Source organism: Lissotriton vulgaris, chromosome 1_1 (genome assembly GCF_964263255.1).
Source record: "Lissotriton vulgaris chromosome 1_1, aLisVul1.2, whole genome shotgun sequence".
Classification (NCBI taxonomy): Eukaryota; Metazoa; Chordata; class Amphibia; order Caudata; family Salamandridae; genus Lissotriton; species Lissotriton vulgaris.
This window is the reverse complement of record NC_141685.1, coordinates 1,607,809,368-1,607,826,277: the sequence shown is the minus strand read 5'-3', so window position 1 is coordinate 1,607,826,277 and position 16,910 is coordinate 1,607,809,368. Positions and strand designations below refer to the sequence as shown.

Sequence of the window (16,910 nt, the reverse complement as noted above, 5' to 3'; positions counted from 1 at the left end):
AACGAAGAGAAATCGGTGGTGTTCTTGTTTGGCTTGTTTCCTACGGATTTTGTTATGTTATGTTATGTTATGTTATATGGGACTTTTATAGCGCAACGGCTACTCCAAAGGAGTGTCCCGGCGCTTTGTGCTCCAGACCTAAAGAAAGACTGGAAAACATAACAGTAAAAAAAAGACAGAAACCGAGAAAGGGAGAGACGCACTAACCAGAGAACAGCCAAGTCTTTAGACCTTTCCTGAAGGCAAGCAGATTAGATGTGGCCCGCAAGGACAGCGGTAGGGAGTTCCATAGCTGGGGGGCAAGGAATCTAAAGGACCGGCCGCCCAGTCGGGCCCTTTTTATACGTGGCACCACCGCCAAAGCCAATGATTCCGATCTTAGGGATCGTGTAGGCCGGTAAAAGTCCAGCCTCTTCTGGAGGTATTTTGCACCGTTGGCATGCAGGGCTTTATGGGCTAAAGTCATAGCCTTAAACATTATCCTCTTCCGTACAGGAAGCCAATGGAGGGATAGAAGTAGGTTTGAGGCACTAGTACGGCGATGCAGGCCAAAAATCGCTCGTGCTGCAGCCTTCTGGGTCACCTGCATGCGCTGTAAGAGATATTCTGGCAGACCCAGATACAGAACATTTGCATAATCCAATCTGGATCCTATAAGTGCCTGGACAGTTATCCTCCGATGTTCCTCGGAAAGTAGAGGAAAGAACTTACGAAGCATCCTGAGGATCCCGAAGCACGTTCCTGTAAGAGTAGACACCTGGGATTTGAGCGAGAGCTCATTGTCAATTTTAACTCCTAGGTTCTTAGCCCATTTAGATGACTGAGCTGGGGGGAACATGTCAGCGGGCCACCAGCCATGCCAATCCGGTTGCGATGGGCATCCGAAGAATAGTATCTCGGATTTATCCGAGTTGCACTTGAGGCTATTAAGTTGGAACCAATTAAAAACAGCCCCAAGGCACTCACGGATACTTTCTCCATCGAAATCTTCGCTCTTGCGGCAGGTGAACAGAAGCTGGGTGTCGTCAGCATAAGAGACGATCCAGGCCCCATAGGACTCCACCAATGTCACCAGAGGGGTCATGAGGATGTTAAATAGAGTGGGGCTCAATACTGAGCCCTGAGGGACTCCGACTCCCAATGGCGGCATCTCGGCAGATCCAGATGGGACCCAGACCGTCTGTCGGCGGTTGGCTAAGAAGGAGCGAAACCAGTTGAGCACCGTCCCCCCTAGACCGATGTCATGTAGCCTAGTGAGGAGATCCTCATGGGGGACGGTGTCAAACGCCGCCGACAGGTCTAGCATAACTAACATCACCCTGCCTCCGGTGTCCAGCACCTCCTTCACAATCTCAGAGACTTCCAAGAGCGCCGTCTCGGTGCTTAGGTTGGGAGTCATGGAGTAGCTCGTTTGACTCCAGGAAGTTGGAAAGCACGCTATGAACGTGTTTCTCTAAGATTTTGGTAAGTGCTGGAAGGAGCGAGATCGGCCTGTAATTGGATGGCACTTCTGGGTCCAAGTTGGGCTTCTTAATGAGAGGGATAACCATGGCCTGTTTCCAAGATTGAGGCAGAGCTCCCTGACTCAGGGAGAGGTTAAGAATGGGATTGGCTAAGGAGTTGACAACATCTGCCATTCTCGCTAGAAATTTTGCTGGACAAGGATCGCGCGGTGAGCCCGATTTAAGGTTCCTCATCAAAGCTAGGGATGCGGAAACCGTAAGGGGCGGGAAGTCTAGCAGGACTGGGCCCGAAGTCGAAAAAAGAGTTGTCTCGACCGGCGGAGTCAGCGGGTCATCCATTAGTCTAGGAGGAAAAGAGTCCTGTATTTGCCTAATTTTGGTGGTGAAAAAATTAGCAATGGTGTTGGCCCAGGTCTCCGCCGGGGCGTCCTGAGCTGAGGGTGAGCGCGGGGTGGTAAATTCTCGAACAATTGAGAAAATCTCCTTGCAGGAGGTTGCCGCTTCCTCAATTCTTTTGGCAAAATAGCATTTCTTGCCCTGAAGAATTAAATCATGATAGGATTTCATCATGGATTTATAGATCTGTTTTGCCTCAGTATCATAATGGGCTCTCCAAGCCCGTTCTGCGACTTTACATTGCCTACGGTGATGGGCCAATTCCTCCGTAAACCAAGGGGCCGAGATCCGTTGGGTGGCAGATCTAGGTGGCTGTAATGGGGCAAGCTCATTTAATCTAGCTAGGAGCCAGGATTGCAGACTCTCAAGGTCATTCTCCAGATCACCCGTGTAGGACAGAGGATGGTCCACCAGAGCCTGAGCTAACAGATCTGGTGTCACCCGATGGAACGCCCTATGGCTGCTACCCTGTAGTCTCGTAGCACTGACCGTTGGTTTCACAGTGGAAGATATTTCGAAATGAACGAGACAATGATCAGACCATAATACCGGTAGGAGTGTAACAGCCATAATAGGTGAAGTGGAAAAGACCTGGTCAAGTGTATGACCTCTGTCTTGGGTCGGGCCGAAGAGATAGGGGGACAGGCCCAGGGTAGATGTAATCTCCAACAGCTTGATAGCATCTTGGTGATCATCCATGTGGAAGTTAAAATCTCCAGCCAATAGATACTGCTCAGATCTTAAAACAAGAGCAGACAGAGCCTGCTGGAGATCATCGAAAAACGATCCCACAGGGCCCGGAGGTCTGTAAACGACAAGACCCTTCACCGCTTGCTGGGGCGATAGGGAAAGGGTGAAGGCGAGAGAGTCGGCCCCTACGATGGTGTCTGTGTGCGTGACCGTGCACGGGAAAGGTTTTTTCACAACTAGGGCGACTCCTCCCCCTCTTCCCTTGTCTCTATCTTGTCGATGGATGGTGTAGTCAGAGGGAATGGCTGCCATTATGTCCGGATGGGAGGACTCGTTGAGCCAGGTCTCAGTGAGCATCAGACAAGTAGGACTGGTCGTAGAAAGGAGATCGAAGATCTCCTGAGTGTGTCTATGCAGCGACCTCGTGTTAAGGAGTAGACAGAGATGTTTATTGCTACAATCCTTAATAGGATTTTAGAGTCATCCTCTGGCCATCTGACTTTCCGCCCCCCCCAGTCAGTCAAGGGTCTTGCAAAAAATCTGGTGGTCTGATTTGAGGAGAACCTTAATTTCTTGACTCACGTTATGAAAATCACAGGGACTTGCTTTGGCACCCTGAAAACGCTGTGAAAATGTCTCCCTCTCTTGCCAGTCGGTGCCAAAGAAACGGTTGTTCGGGCGCTCATCCTTTCCCGGCTCGACTATTCTAATGCTCTCCTGGTGGGATGTCCGGGGTATCTTACCAGGAAGCTGCAGGTAGTCCAAAACAAGGCAGCGAGACTCCTACTGGGACTTTCTCCCAGACAAAGAGTGCGGTTTCCTCTCCGCCACCTACACTGGCTCCCAGTCGAGTCTCGTCTCAAATTCAAAATGCTGTCCATTGTCCAACAGGCTCTGTATGGGCTGGGCCCACTCTACCTCCAGAAGCGCTTTGCCTTCTATACTCCTTCCAGGCAACTGCGGTCGTCTGACCAACTCCTTATACAGAACCCCCGGTTCAAACGTCACCGGCTGGGCGACTGTTCCTTAACCCGCAAAGCTGGCTTAGCCTGGAATGAACTTCCTCTCACCCTCAGTATGGTCTCAGACCCGGCAGCTTTCAAGAAGAAATTAAAAACGCTGCTGTTCTGGGGCCCTTTTCCCCTGACATTTCTGATTCTTCAGCTGGTTCTGTGGTGGGTTTTCTTGGTAGCAGCGCCGGGATACTTTGAGTAGCTGTGCGCTTTATAAATCTAGTATAAGATAACATAACATAACATTCCATATGATGTTCCTTTTAATGACATGACTTTCTAATAGGATGCCTTTTGTAAAACAGGGAGGAAATGTCACTCCTTATGATTTAAATGAGTTCAAAGACTATACTATAATCTTTCTTGTTGTCATCAAATGTGATAATCATTTGTGATAATTGGAGTTCACACATTAGATACTTCTAAACCTGATGTGATTGGATTTTGGCAGTGGAACTTTTCATCATCAACTCTGTGCTTTGTAAGCCATTTAGTAAGTTTATATTTAAATCTAACTACTAAAGAGTAGCATTAGTTGTTGTGTCTAATTAAGACACCCCTTAAGGCACCTAGGGGAATGCAAACTTGAGGAGTTGCTTGTAAATAAAACACAAAATATAGTAGGGTTTGTATTTTGAATAATTTCTGGTACGCTTGCATGAATATGTTTCTAGTTTTTTAAGTGTGATAAATACATCGCAATTGCCTTTGTTAATCCTAAACATGCTTTTGGAATTTTCTAGGTATAGAAAAACAAAACCAACCTAAGTTATTACTGCAACTATTGGGTAAGTAGCAAGCCCTCCTCAACCCACCCTTTCCTAGTGCACATCACTAGCTATATCTTACGACGATTCCTGTTTCAATAATGACCATAAAAGGGAATGTATTCACTAACCTGGGCCCCACATTCGAAATGATGATTCAAAGGAACCAACTCTTCTGTGAAACAATGAGTTAGAGAGCTAAGTTTGAGAGTTCACATTCATTCAATATTTTTGCATAAGACTAATACTGTGCAAAAGGCTAAATAAATACCTCTGAACTGGCATAGGTAGGGTATGGAAGCCTGGAGTTTTCTGCCAGGTCGGTTAATACTTTTCACGATATAATAAATAATTTATTGAATAAACTCTTCATTTGATAAACTCTTCAGATACTGTTATTTGGATCTCAGAATCCATTTTAGTCTCTCCAAGAAAAGCCTCAGTTCATAATCTCAACTCCCACATTCAAGACATCCTGATCAAGTTGCAAATCCAACGAAGTTCATATCCACCTCCACCCAACCAATCACCAGACACTGTTGCTACAGCACCTATCAGGCAGAAACTGCTAACAATATGAGTAAGCGCCAGTCCATGAATTGTTGTTTTCTTCAGCCAGACACTATTTCCTCCATTCTCTGCCATTCCTTCACATGTTTTTTTGTTAAACTGTTTGTCTATTTGGTTTTTCTGAACATATATAATCAAAGATTTGTAATCTATGATGTGGTAATGTTCTTCAGGCCAGACTTACAGACACTTAAAAAGAAAATAGGAAGTACTACGCTAAAGGTTTGCATCCAGTATGGATTCAAAGTTGTGGTACACAAAGTTTTATTTATTTAACCCCTTCGATGCTGATGACGAGCTCAGCTCGTCATCAGCCACAGGTGACGTGTGCAGATGACGAGCTGAGCTCGTCATGTATCGCGGTAAATGGAAAACAGCCGCACAGCGCAAAAATCACAGCAGCAGCGATGCGGTTAAGGATGCGGCTAACAGTATACCAACTGGAGTAGTTTAGTTTGCCACTGTGAGAAAGTAGTTCATTTTTTGGGGTGAATTGCCATCCACTACATGTAATAAAGTCACTGTCTTATTAGGTCCAGTCAAAGATTTCAATAATGTAAATTTGATCTCAACCCTAACAGCTATAGCCCAGAGCAGAAAAGCTTAACTTAACAGAAATGTGTAAACTATTTAGAAGTAACAAATAGAAATTCAAGAGCACAACACATGAGACAAACCTGTAATTTGATCCAAAGCTGCATTCCAGCTGAATTATTTTTAGTGTTGGTCTTTTTGAAGCTCGGGAGTTCTGGCGCAAACCATTTAAAAAGCCCCAAAATTTTTTGGGTGCGAAAACAACTACAGGATTGGAACCTCAGGGGGAGCTGTTAGAGAGGCAAAGGGCAACAGCAAAGTCCAGTGCAGGTCCATTTGCCATTTGTCAGCTGGGATTCTTCACAGGAATGTCATCTTCAGCTTTTTTATGCCACTGCAGCGATATAGTGGAGCAGTCTCATGATCCTTGAAGATCTCTCTGTCCTCAGAATCAGTCTAAAACAAACCAGCTATAAAATTGAGCAAACAATGGTTGAACATGCAAAAAGTGACGTTTCCTCACGCAGTCTTTCCCAAGTTAGAACAGCAAGAGCAAACAGGCATATTTAAGGGGAATGGGTATGGGAAAGCCCTCTGCCTCAGTCCCAGCCTCACATCCTACTGCAAATTACATTGCCAATGGGGATTTGATCATCTCAACAGTTTTGGTCTTAAGTTCTACCTTCAACAGTACAGCCAATCTGCCAAACTACCAGGTCTAGAGGAACCTGCTATCCCCTGAGGCGGAAGCCGGGGGCATCTTTCTTTCCCTGTGATTTTATTTTGATTGAGAGTGTGCGTGTGACGTGACTTCGACTGTCTGTATGCCGGGTGATTTGGGCTATAGACACCACGCTGACCTGCCGATTTTAAAACTTGTGTATATTTTAAAAGGTGCATTTTAATTGTTAAGACAGACCTCGCTGTTGGTCCGGACGACATCTCTACGTCCCAGGGGCCCGACCTGCTCTCTCTCCCCCGGCGCAGCTGAGCACAGCGCTCTCGCCGGCCGGGAGAACGCGGAACCGCCATCTTGGGGGGAGGCAGGGTAGCGCTCCAGCTCCTGGACGCCTCCCACCCTCCTCCCACCGTTTGATGGACTCGGATATAAAGAAGGGACCTTCCCGTCCGCGCAGCGGGCGGGCGCAGCGGGCGCGCCGATGGCGCGCCGAAGGCGCGCCTAAGGCAAGCCCGTCTGCGCCCGTCCGCGCCGGACCCGCGCCCAGTGCCAGTCCCCCTGCCTCTCACACCCCAAAATCCTCCTGGACTTCGGATCAATTGCTCCTATTTCGCCCTGGCACTTGCATTCCCTTAACCCGCTGTAATCCCCATGATCTGGACTTTACGGCATATACCTGTCCTCACTGCAACGCCACTCTCCCTATGATATCTAAATCTCCTTTAACTCCCGTGACCGTCAAAAGCCAGCCTTCTACCACTTTAAAAGCGGCATTAATCAATTGCAGATCCCTCCCAGCTCACGCCTCTGATATCTGGCTATCACTCGACACCCATAAATGGGACATCCTGTTTCTTACTGAAACATGGATCAAAGATTCTTCTAAACCAGCCATCCACCTCGCCATTCCCCCCGGTTATTGTTTTATTGGTATTAACCGAGACAACTCTAAGTCTGGAGGAGGCCTTGCGGTAATCGCCAAATCTCATTTTAAACTTAATCTTACGAAAATTCCTAATCTCGGCCTCATTGAAGCCGCTTATTTCACGGTTGCTGACTCTGCTCGCACTATCTGTGCAGGCATATTGGTCTACAACCCCCCCCTTTGACTTCCTCCTCTCTACATGCTTTGATGCATTCTATTGCAGATTATTCTCTCAAACATTCCCATTTTACTGTACTAGGTGATTTTAACCTCCATATTGATAACCCCTCCTGCTCACAAGCCTCTTCCCTGTTAGAAACTTTACTTGGACTTAGCTTGCCCCAATTAGTTATTGGTCCCACCCATATTGCAGGCCATACACTTGACCTCATCTTTTCCAACCATCCTGGCATCACTTCTTCTCCTCCGATTCCCATTACTTGGACAGATCATTTCCTGATTCCTTTTTCCATCACGGCCCCTTCCCCTCCCTCCCCCACCCCTCTTAACAGAGCCAGAGGTCGGAAATGGGCCAAGGTAACCTGTGATTCCTTGGAAAGCCATTTACATTTCCAACTCAACCAGCTAGAAGATCTTGATTCAGAGACCACTAGATTCAATTCGACTCTTTGCGCCGCTCTTGACGCTGTTGCCCCTTATGTTCCACTCACTTCTTCCAGATCTCGTCCCTCGGCCCCGTGGTTTTCTCCTCTGCTTCGTGAGGAGAAAAGTAAATGTAAGCAGTTGGAACGTAAATGGAGACAGGATTATGACCCTCTAGCCAAACTGGCTTATAAATCAGCCCGGAACCATTTTCACAAACTGAAACGCTCCTCTATGAGAACTTTCTTCTCCACCCTCATCCAACAGGCACATAACTCCTCCAAAACTCTTTTCTCTATTGTGAAAGACTTTGCAAATCCCCCGGCTGCAAAATCCCAATGTACCCCCACCCAAGATCTGTGCAATGGACTTTCGGATTACTTTCAGGAGAAAATAGTCAAACTCTCCTCCTCCTTTGCCACGGTATCTTTTAACCCCCCTGTAGATAATCCTTGTTCCACTCCCTGTTCTTTCAATTCTTTTAATGAGCTAACCCCAGACCTTGCGCTGTCTTTGCTACTCAGCGTAAAGTCTGGTTCCCCTTTGGACCCAGTTCCGGCTAGAGTCATGGGCATTCTTGCCCCGGTTCTAGTAAACCCATTTCTCTCCATCTGGAATACCTCCCTAGTTTCCTTCAGTGTGGAAGCAGGCCAGGCTAATTCCCATACTGAAGAAACCTGGTGCTGACCCCCTATTATTCAGCAACTATCGGCCTATATCGCGCCTGCCCAAACCAGCTAAGATCTTGGAGAAGGTGGTACAGAAACAGCTGGCACGGTATCTAGAATCTAACCAGCTCCTTCATGACTCCCAGTCCGGTTTCAGAACCGGTTACAGCACTGAGACGGCGCTGGTAGAAGTCTCTGAGATCATTAGGGAATCAGTGGATAGGGGCGAGGAGGCCATGCTGGTCCTCCTCGACCTATCCGCTGCATTTGATACTGTTTCCCATAATATACTTGCCACCCGTCTACAACAGTTAGGGGTAGGAGGTTCAGTGCTGGCCTGGATTAAATCTTTTTTGTCCAGTCGTTCTCAGAGGGTTACGTTGCACCCTTTTGAATCTGAGGACAAACCCCTCTTGTGCGGAGTGCCCCAGGGCTCGGCCTTGAGCCCTTTATTGTTTAATGCCTATGTAGCTCCTCTTGCCGGGGTAGTTGAGTCTTATGGTGTCAGAGTGGTCTCTTATGCTGACGACACTCAGCTTGTCTTCTCCTTCAGCGACCACTCTGACTCCCACTTTTCCAACTTTAGAAACTGCCTTGGCAACATTTGCACATGGATGGCATCTAATCACCTTGCCCTTAACACAGATAAAACGGAGGTTCTCTTTTTCAGTAAGAAATCCCCCCCTCCTGCTAATCTCTGGTGGCCCACTGTTTTGAATCCTCCCCCCTCTCCTGTACAAGCGGCTCGTAACCTTGGTTTTACCTTTGACAATGCTTTGTCTGGAAGGGTCCAAATCAACAAAGTGGTAGGTGCTTGTTTCTCTAAAATGCGAATGATCAGGAAAATGTTCCCTTACCTCCCGCAATCATCTCGCAAAACAGTCGTTCAGGCACTCATTACCACCCACCTTGACTATGCGAATAGTCTTTATGCAGGTGCTCCCCTTTACCTAATTGACCGCCTGCAAATTGTCCAGAATGCAGCAGCGCGGCTCATTGGTAATATCCCCGCTCGTACCTCGGTCAGGACATACCGGGATGAGCTTCACTGGCTTCCCATAGCCCGTCGCATTGATTTTAAAATTCTGACCCTGACATTCCGAGCAATTCATGGAATTGGCCCTCTCTATCTGAGAAAGCGTCTTATGATCTCTTCGTCAGTTAGACACCTAAGATCTAATAGTCTGCGTCTTCTGACGGTGCCAAGATTTAGGCTTTCTCGTAGTGGCGGCAGATCTTTTACCGTAACTGCGGCTAAGCTCTGGAATAGCCTTCCTTTTGATCTCAGGTTCTCGGATTCTGAGCTAGCCTTCCGTCGCCAACTTAAGACCTGGTTGTTTACTATTCATTAGGGCTGCAGTTCTTTTAGGTTCAGTATTTTCTTTTCTGGATTGTGATGTATCCTTGGTTTGCTCTTTTGGGGACTTTTATGTAATCTTAGCGCCGGGACACTTCCGCTGGAGGTAGCCGCGCGCTTTATAAGCTTCAAAAATAAAAAATAAATAAATAAATCCCTTCACATGGTCAACCCACATAGGATAAATCAGTTAAAAATACAAGTCAGAGTCGAGATTTTTACTTTCAAAACACAGCAGGCTGCACTCTTAACTCGTCTTACAGTTAGAATCTCTCCTATTTTGTCCCCATCTCCTACTACCCCATCTCCACACTACCTTTCACACTGGGTACAATACTTAGCCTCATCTTTCTCACCACATAGGCCTATGTTTTCCTATCTGCTACCTGTATATCCCTGTTCTCGCCTTCCATCTTACATTACCCTATGATTGTGCAACTGTACTACCTGTTTCACTTTTTTTGGTCTCACACCTTTCAGAGTGTTTGTTCCTTTCAGAATTCACATTCCTAATAAAAATGTATTGAAATGTTTAAAAAAATTACAAAGAGGATATATCATATATTCCTACTGAAATATGAAAAACTTTATTGTTAGGATTACCCCCTAGTTAGAGATTTTAAGTAGCGGTACCATCAGAATTTTGTGATCTCCCTTAGGAGGGAAGCAGAAAAGAGCATTAAAAGTGAATTGGTAATATAGGTGTTTGAGCTATTAAACTATAACAGAGAAAATGGCCTCAATTATTTCCACTTTGGGCTATTTTGAGAATGGAAAGATAGTGAATGAATGTAATTTATGCTACATATTCAATCTCCTGGTTTAGTGGATTGGCCAATGTAATGCCCCTCATTCCAGCCGGATAAACCTGTCTCCCAGGTCTTTGTGGGTATGATTTATGAGCAGGAAATGACAGTGCACAATGCATTAACCATAGAAATTGCATCTTGAAGGGATTGTAGTGGACAATATGCTATGATGGCTGAAAATATGTACTAAAAGGGCTTTTAAAGGAATTCTCCGTTAGTCAAAAAGAAGCAACATAATAATGACAGCAAGTGAAGTGGGCGGTATTACTTTCAGTTGATCATCTTTATGTACAGGCCACTAAAGTTGTTTAAGGTTCAGTTAGTGGTTATTAACAACCCAGTAAACTCAAAAGGTGCTTTGTGGACCTGCAAGGTGGTCCTCAATTTAAACAAAGGAACTTTCTCGAGACCTGGGTATGTGTAAATACGATATGATGAGGTCTGCACTATTACCATCAGTTTATGTATTGTGTGCTGCAGCTATCAAAGTTTGTAGAGTTGGTCATGTTTTTCTTGCAGCACTAATTAGACATGCACAGTCACTGCAAACTACAATGGCAAAGCTTGCTATGGCATAGAGACACACAGTGTACACAAAACGGGTTTCTGAGCGAAATTAACCAAAATGTTCTGATGAGTTAAACGATCCTCTATTCTGCTCAACTTGGTCTTGCTAGAACTATAGCAAGGAGTAGAAACAGTTAAAAAAGCCAGTAATAATGGGAAAGAACCCATATCACTCCCAATGGTTGTGTGAAGGAAACAGTTAAACCACCAGAGGTTAGAGGAAGGAAACCATTGTGCTGGGAGCACCTGTGCAATGCCTGGCTTAGAAAGGAAACCATTTGTGTTTTGAGTGGCCAAGACCTCACCAGATATGTATTGTCACTGTTTAGGGGAAGGAAGGAATGGCTCTTCCAGCGATCATCAAAAGAGAACAGGTGTAAGGCCAGTGGTTATAAGAGGAAACCTGGGCTCTGTCAGTGTTTATGGGGATGACACCAGGTGTGCTGATGGCGTTTAATGGCAAGGAATTGGGTACGTAGTGATTGGTTATAGAAAGGTGAACTATCAGTGGGTTTGGGAAAGATAGTAGTGTTAGCAGTTTATGGGAGGACAGCTTGAGGGTAACTTACAAGAGGGTACATTAAGGTGCCAGGTACACTCTCAGTAATTAGAAGAGGGAAACAAGTGGGATGGAAGTTGCTATGGTTCAGCATATCAGTCTGTATGAGAAGATATTCTATGTGTTCTTAGTGGCTGTGAAATAGAACGTGCTCGGACACTGGTTAGGGATAGGAAGCTTTGGAATGTGCTCGGTCAGGGGTTAGGGATAGGAAGCTTGGAATGTGCTTGGTCAGGGGTTAGGGATAGGAAGCTTGGAATGTGCTCGGTCAGGGGTTAGGGATAGGAAGCTTGGGATGTGCTTGATCACTGGTTATGGATAGGAAGCTTGGAATGTGCTCGGTCAGGGGTTACGGATAGGAAGCTTGGAATGTGCTTGGTCACTGGTTATGGATAGGAAGCTTGGAATGTGCTTGGTCACTGGTTATGGATAGGAAGCTTGGAATGTGCTCGGTCAGGGGTTAGGGATGGGAAGCTTGGAATGTGCTTGGTCACTGGTTATGGATAGGAAGCTTGGAATGTGCTCGGTCAGGGGTTACGGATAGGAAGCTTGGAATGTGCTTTGTCACTGGTTATGGATAGGAAGCTTGGGATGTGCTCGGTCAGGGGTTAGGGATAGGAAGCTTGGGATGTGCTTGGTCACTGGTTATGGATAGGAAGCTTGGAATGTGCTCGTCAGGGGTTAGGGATGGGAAGCTTGGAATGTGCTTGGTCCCTGGTTATGGATAGGAAGCTTGGAATGTGCTCGGTCAGGGGTTACGGATAGGAAGCTTGGAATGTGCTTGGTCACTGGTTATGGATAGGAAGCTTGGGATGTGCTCGGTCGTGGGTTACGGATCAGAGCTCGGAACTTGCTCAGTCAGTGGTTATGGAGAGGGAGCTTAGAATATTCTCATCAGTGGTTATGGGTAAGGACCACAATGTGTGCTCAGTTAGTGGTTATGTATAGGGGCTCTGTCTGTGGACGAGGAGACGGGACAGGTGCTCTGTCAGTGAATAAAGGAAGTCCACAGGAGCACTGCCTTTATTCATGGAAAGGGCAGAAAGTGCACTGTTGCCGCTTTGCAGAAAGTAACAGGTGAGAGAATAGTGAGGACTAACCAATGCACTGTGAAATACGACTGGACTGGATCAGGGGCACTGTCATAGGAATGGACTCCGAGCAGCTGGTTACCTTGAGCTTTGGAGCACCGCCTACCCATTTGCCATCATCATAAAGAAACTAATTTCGTAATTACAATTATAATCTTATAATAGCAATTAGAAAATTAGTAAAGCCTGGCTTTCTATCACCTACTGACCTATGCCTGAGCGAGGGTTAAGCAGCCGTACACTTTTTAGGTGGCACATGCGCTAGCCTCTTGATCCAGCCCTGTTCTGCCATTCTTCAGGGCATTCTGTACCATATTCCTGGATGACATTCAGCAAGCATCACTTTTTAATGTAGACCCGGGCGCTTTAGCTTCCAACCCTGTTGCCAGGGCTACCTATCAATCAATGATTGATCATGGAGGCTGCATGTGGGCTAGTTATTCACCAAGTGATCTGCCATCATTACAGTCATGAGGCCTGATGACTCAGTGACACGGGGTCACACACAGGAAATGGATACACTGTGCTCTAGCTGGGCAGCCACAGTGTTTCTGTTTTAGCTAGATTTCACTTTCCCCTTGTTACTGCTGTGGCCAGCAGAAGGCCGGTGCAGCAGAGAGGACATAGGCACACCTGAGAACTGAGCACTACATTGGAGATCTGGTCCTGTTTAAGAAGAATGCCTCACCTCTTATTACAGGTAAGTTGGGCTCCCAATGTCCTCTGTTGCCTCCTGCAACCAGTATACCTTAGTCCTCAGTTTGTCCTTTTTCAGAACATTCCTCCTTAAACAAGCCATGCCAGCTCAAGCTCTTGCAGGCTGTTTCCTCTCGTACATTTTACTGCACAATCTTCTCACAGTTCCTGTCACTCAGTCATTAATATGTGTTACCAGGTGCTCGGCCAATCACTATCATCTCCACTGAGCACAAAGAGCAATGGTCACAAGCGAGAATGAGAGAATGAGATTGTGAAAGTGAGCAGCGGTAGCAATCAGTATGAGTGACTGAAAATGGCCAGGCACACCCTGCAACTAGCAGAAGGGGCGCCATTATTATCACCATGAACCAGAGTTGCAGAAGGGTGTACTTAATTTGTGTTGCCATAAAGGTTGTGTTATGTCTTCGCGGAGCGATGCCCAGAAGGGAAACATTTAAGGAACGACGTAGCGAAGGATCAGCCTCTTTGTCCTCGGCTGTATATCTACACACAGGATCAGACACCTACCCACTCGCTTCTGAAAGCTCATCGGAAGTCCTAGCTGCAGAGGAAAGGGGGATACCCCAAAAAATGTGGACTGAGTTTGTCATGTGCCAGAGTTAGGCATGGTAGGAAATAGTGCTAATTTACCTGTATACAGTTGTTTCCTAAACTTGCCTTCCCTTTGTCACATTGATTTATGACAAACATTTTCTTTTGTGACATTTAGGCCAGTTTCTAAGAAACACCGACCTTGCTGACACAATGTACTGTCAGAACACTATCACACTGCCTTGGCATTAAGTGCAAGGCACTCATGTGCGAGATACAAATGCGCTTGGTATTACAACCATATGGCAACACAGCTATCTGTGGATTACAAACAATGGCAGACTGATCACAAACTCGACCCAAGGCAAGAATGCCATTTTCGACATATATCCTTTTGTTTACAAATACAGGCAGAGGAGATGCTTCTGCTGACATTGAAGTGTCCCTGCATGTTGAAGCTTTCACCCAACAGCTGACTGACATCCCTGTGAGTGGTGTCCAGTTTGTGACCAAGAAGGGGTCCTAAATTCTTACCCACCAGGTAAAGGGGTTAGATCATCCAAAAGGGGGTTTCTTGACAGACCGCACATTCCCACCCTAGACACATAGGTCAGAGTTTGCATCGTAGGAGTTTGCTAGGTTCTTGTAATATTGTATATGTAGCCATATATAAGATGTCTCAACAAGATGGTGGACCTCTTTATTTTATTCACTGTTTTGACACTCATTATAACTCTTGTCTGCTTCCGTCTAATAATCATTGCAGCACATATTTTCTATACAACAATCACTATGGTTCAATAAACATTGAAAAACGTCTCTTTGTGTATTCTTTGTATATTTCTTTGAGCGAGAAAGAGCACAAGTGACTGAGCGAAAATTTCCAGATCTGTCATTACGGTTCCTGAGGGAACAGGTTTGTCATGTTCAGTGATTGCCAGAAACAATTGCTCCCTATCATGGGGTGGCTTATGTTGGCACTGTGAGCTACCTGGTCCATGGGACAACATGTCCTGCAAGGGTGCATGGAATCAGTCTGGCATCGTCCAAATTTTATGTTGTTCACAAACGTTCAGTTAATGCTGATTGGTGGAAACTACACAACAAGTTCTTGGACTGGCCCTTTGGCGCAGTATTGACTTAAGGGATCAGAGGGTGGTGCTGATCTGCTGGTTGTCTTGAACCTTTCTGCTCTAACTCTGAGATGCCTAGATGTGGATGTGCAAGGGGCCTTCACCTGGTGTCATGTACCCCATCGGGGAAGGAGCACTATGCAGTGCCCTGGTGTTGGTCATTAATGTATGACTTTGACTTTGCAATAATCTTGCTGCTGCCCTTGGAGAAGGGCTGGGGGGATGTAGATGGAATTGGGACCTCCTGTCCCAAAGCATTTTGTAAAGGATGCACTGCAATGTATAATTCGATGACAGATGTCATATTTGTGATACAATCTATGCACTTTCCTTGCATTGTGTTGATAATGTACCTATATCACAACAACCACAGTAGAACCAATGTCTAACGAACTACAGCATTCACTCTTTGCAGGAACTGTGAGAATTAAAGGCTACGTCCTAGTAGACCACCATGACCGGAGTTGTTTTATTACATGGGACGGTGGAAGGTCTTGGGAAACCATTTCAGCATGGAGGGCAGTCAATGACTTGCGTTTTGTGGGCGTCCTATAAGTGTAAGGTAGTCTGAAGGAGTTAGAGTCAGGGTCTGTGAGTGAGAATAAATGAGGGTAAGTGAGAATAAGAATAAGTAAGTGTATGTAGATGAGCATGAATGTGTGAGAGTGTGCACATGAGTGTGTTTGTTTGTGTATCGAGAACACCTCCTTCCTCCGGCTGCACCTTTCTGGAAGAAAATCGATTCACTGGCTAGAATTGCAGGCAAGCATCATGCCCCACCAATGTCAAATTTCAACAGCTACCTCTGAAAAGAGCAGATGATCATTTGATGGTATAGAATGAGAGCAAATGCAGCATTGGTTGTCAGGGGAAGAGAATAGCTGTGCAACCAGCGATTATGGGACAGTGTTGTTACCTCAATAATGGTAATGAGAGGATTGCACTCCAGTGAGACTTGCTTTTGTGAAGAGTCATCGGTTATGAGATAGATCAGGCAAGTGTTCATTGATTAAAGGATGGTAACAGGTGAGTTGTTAGTGGTCATGGGAGGTGTGCAAGGGGTTACACTGGGCATACAAAGAGAATAACTGATATCTTAGTGTTCATGGGATGTGGCATGTCCTTGCTGTATTCATTGTTTGTATTCATAGACAGCGCATGGAAATTTTTGTTTCTCCCAATGATAGCTTTCAGTAAGTGATTTATAAATTATAATTTAAAGTGGCACTTAATGAAAAGACCTTTTGCCCAGCCTTCAGCCTGTTAACCGACTTCAGGCCTTCAATATGATAGTTATATCTTTATCAAGTGAAGAAGATGTGATATTGACCACTAAATACATTTTGTTGTTAGTGGGACAGTAGGCTTTTAGCTTCATGATTTGAGTGGCGTGGTACAAGAATATCATCCACAAAATACTGTCTGATATAAATATTGGCCCTAAACTGCCTGCAAATTCATCACTGCATTGGAGTGAATAATAGGAAATCTACACCCAATGGGACAAGATATTGTTAGACCCTTTTTCTGAATGCAATATTCTAGTATAAAACCCCCTTGTGTTCCCTTGGGCTGATTCTGACATGAAGAGGCAAGAAACCTGCACTACTGACATGAACATTTGTCTTTTTATTTGATTTCGATATTTAAGATGCTTTGTAGAGCACTGTATATCACTAAGAGGTAGGCTTATAGCATTTTGTGTGTTGAGAACAAATAAAGAGAGAATACATTACAAATCTTGTTTTTAGGGAGACAGCCAATTAGTCAGTGAACCCATAAATAATTCAGTGATGACTTCCCTAACCTGCAATGTTAAAGGCAGTAACACATTT

At 45.5% G+C, this 16,910-nt stretch overlaps 1 protein-coding gene across 2 annotated transcripts in view; it reads left to right on the top strand.

Moving 5' to 3' along the window:
- LOC147750877 (uncharacterized) overlaps positions 1-16,910 on the top strand; it is a 118,172-nt gene that overhangs the window by 98,896 nt on the left and 2,366 nt on the right. For both annotated transcript variants that reach the window (XM_086918392.1, XM_086918383.1), the window contains exon 4: positions 4,306-4,350. In XM_086918392.1, coding sequence (XP_086774518.1) covers positions 4,306-4,350 — 45 coding nt within the window. The remainder of the gene's footprint in view (positions 1-4,305; positions 4,351-16,910) is intronic.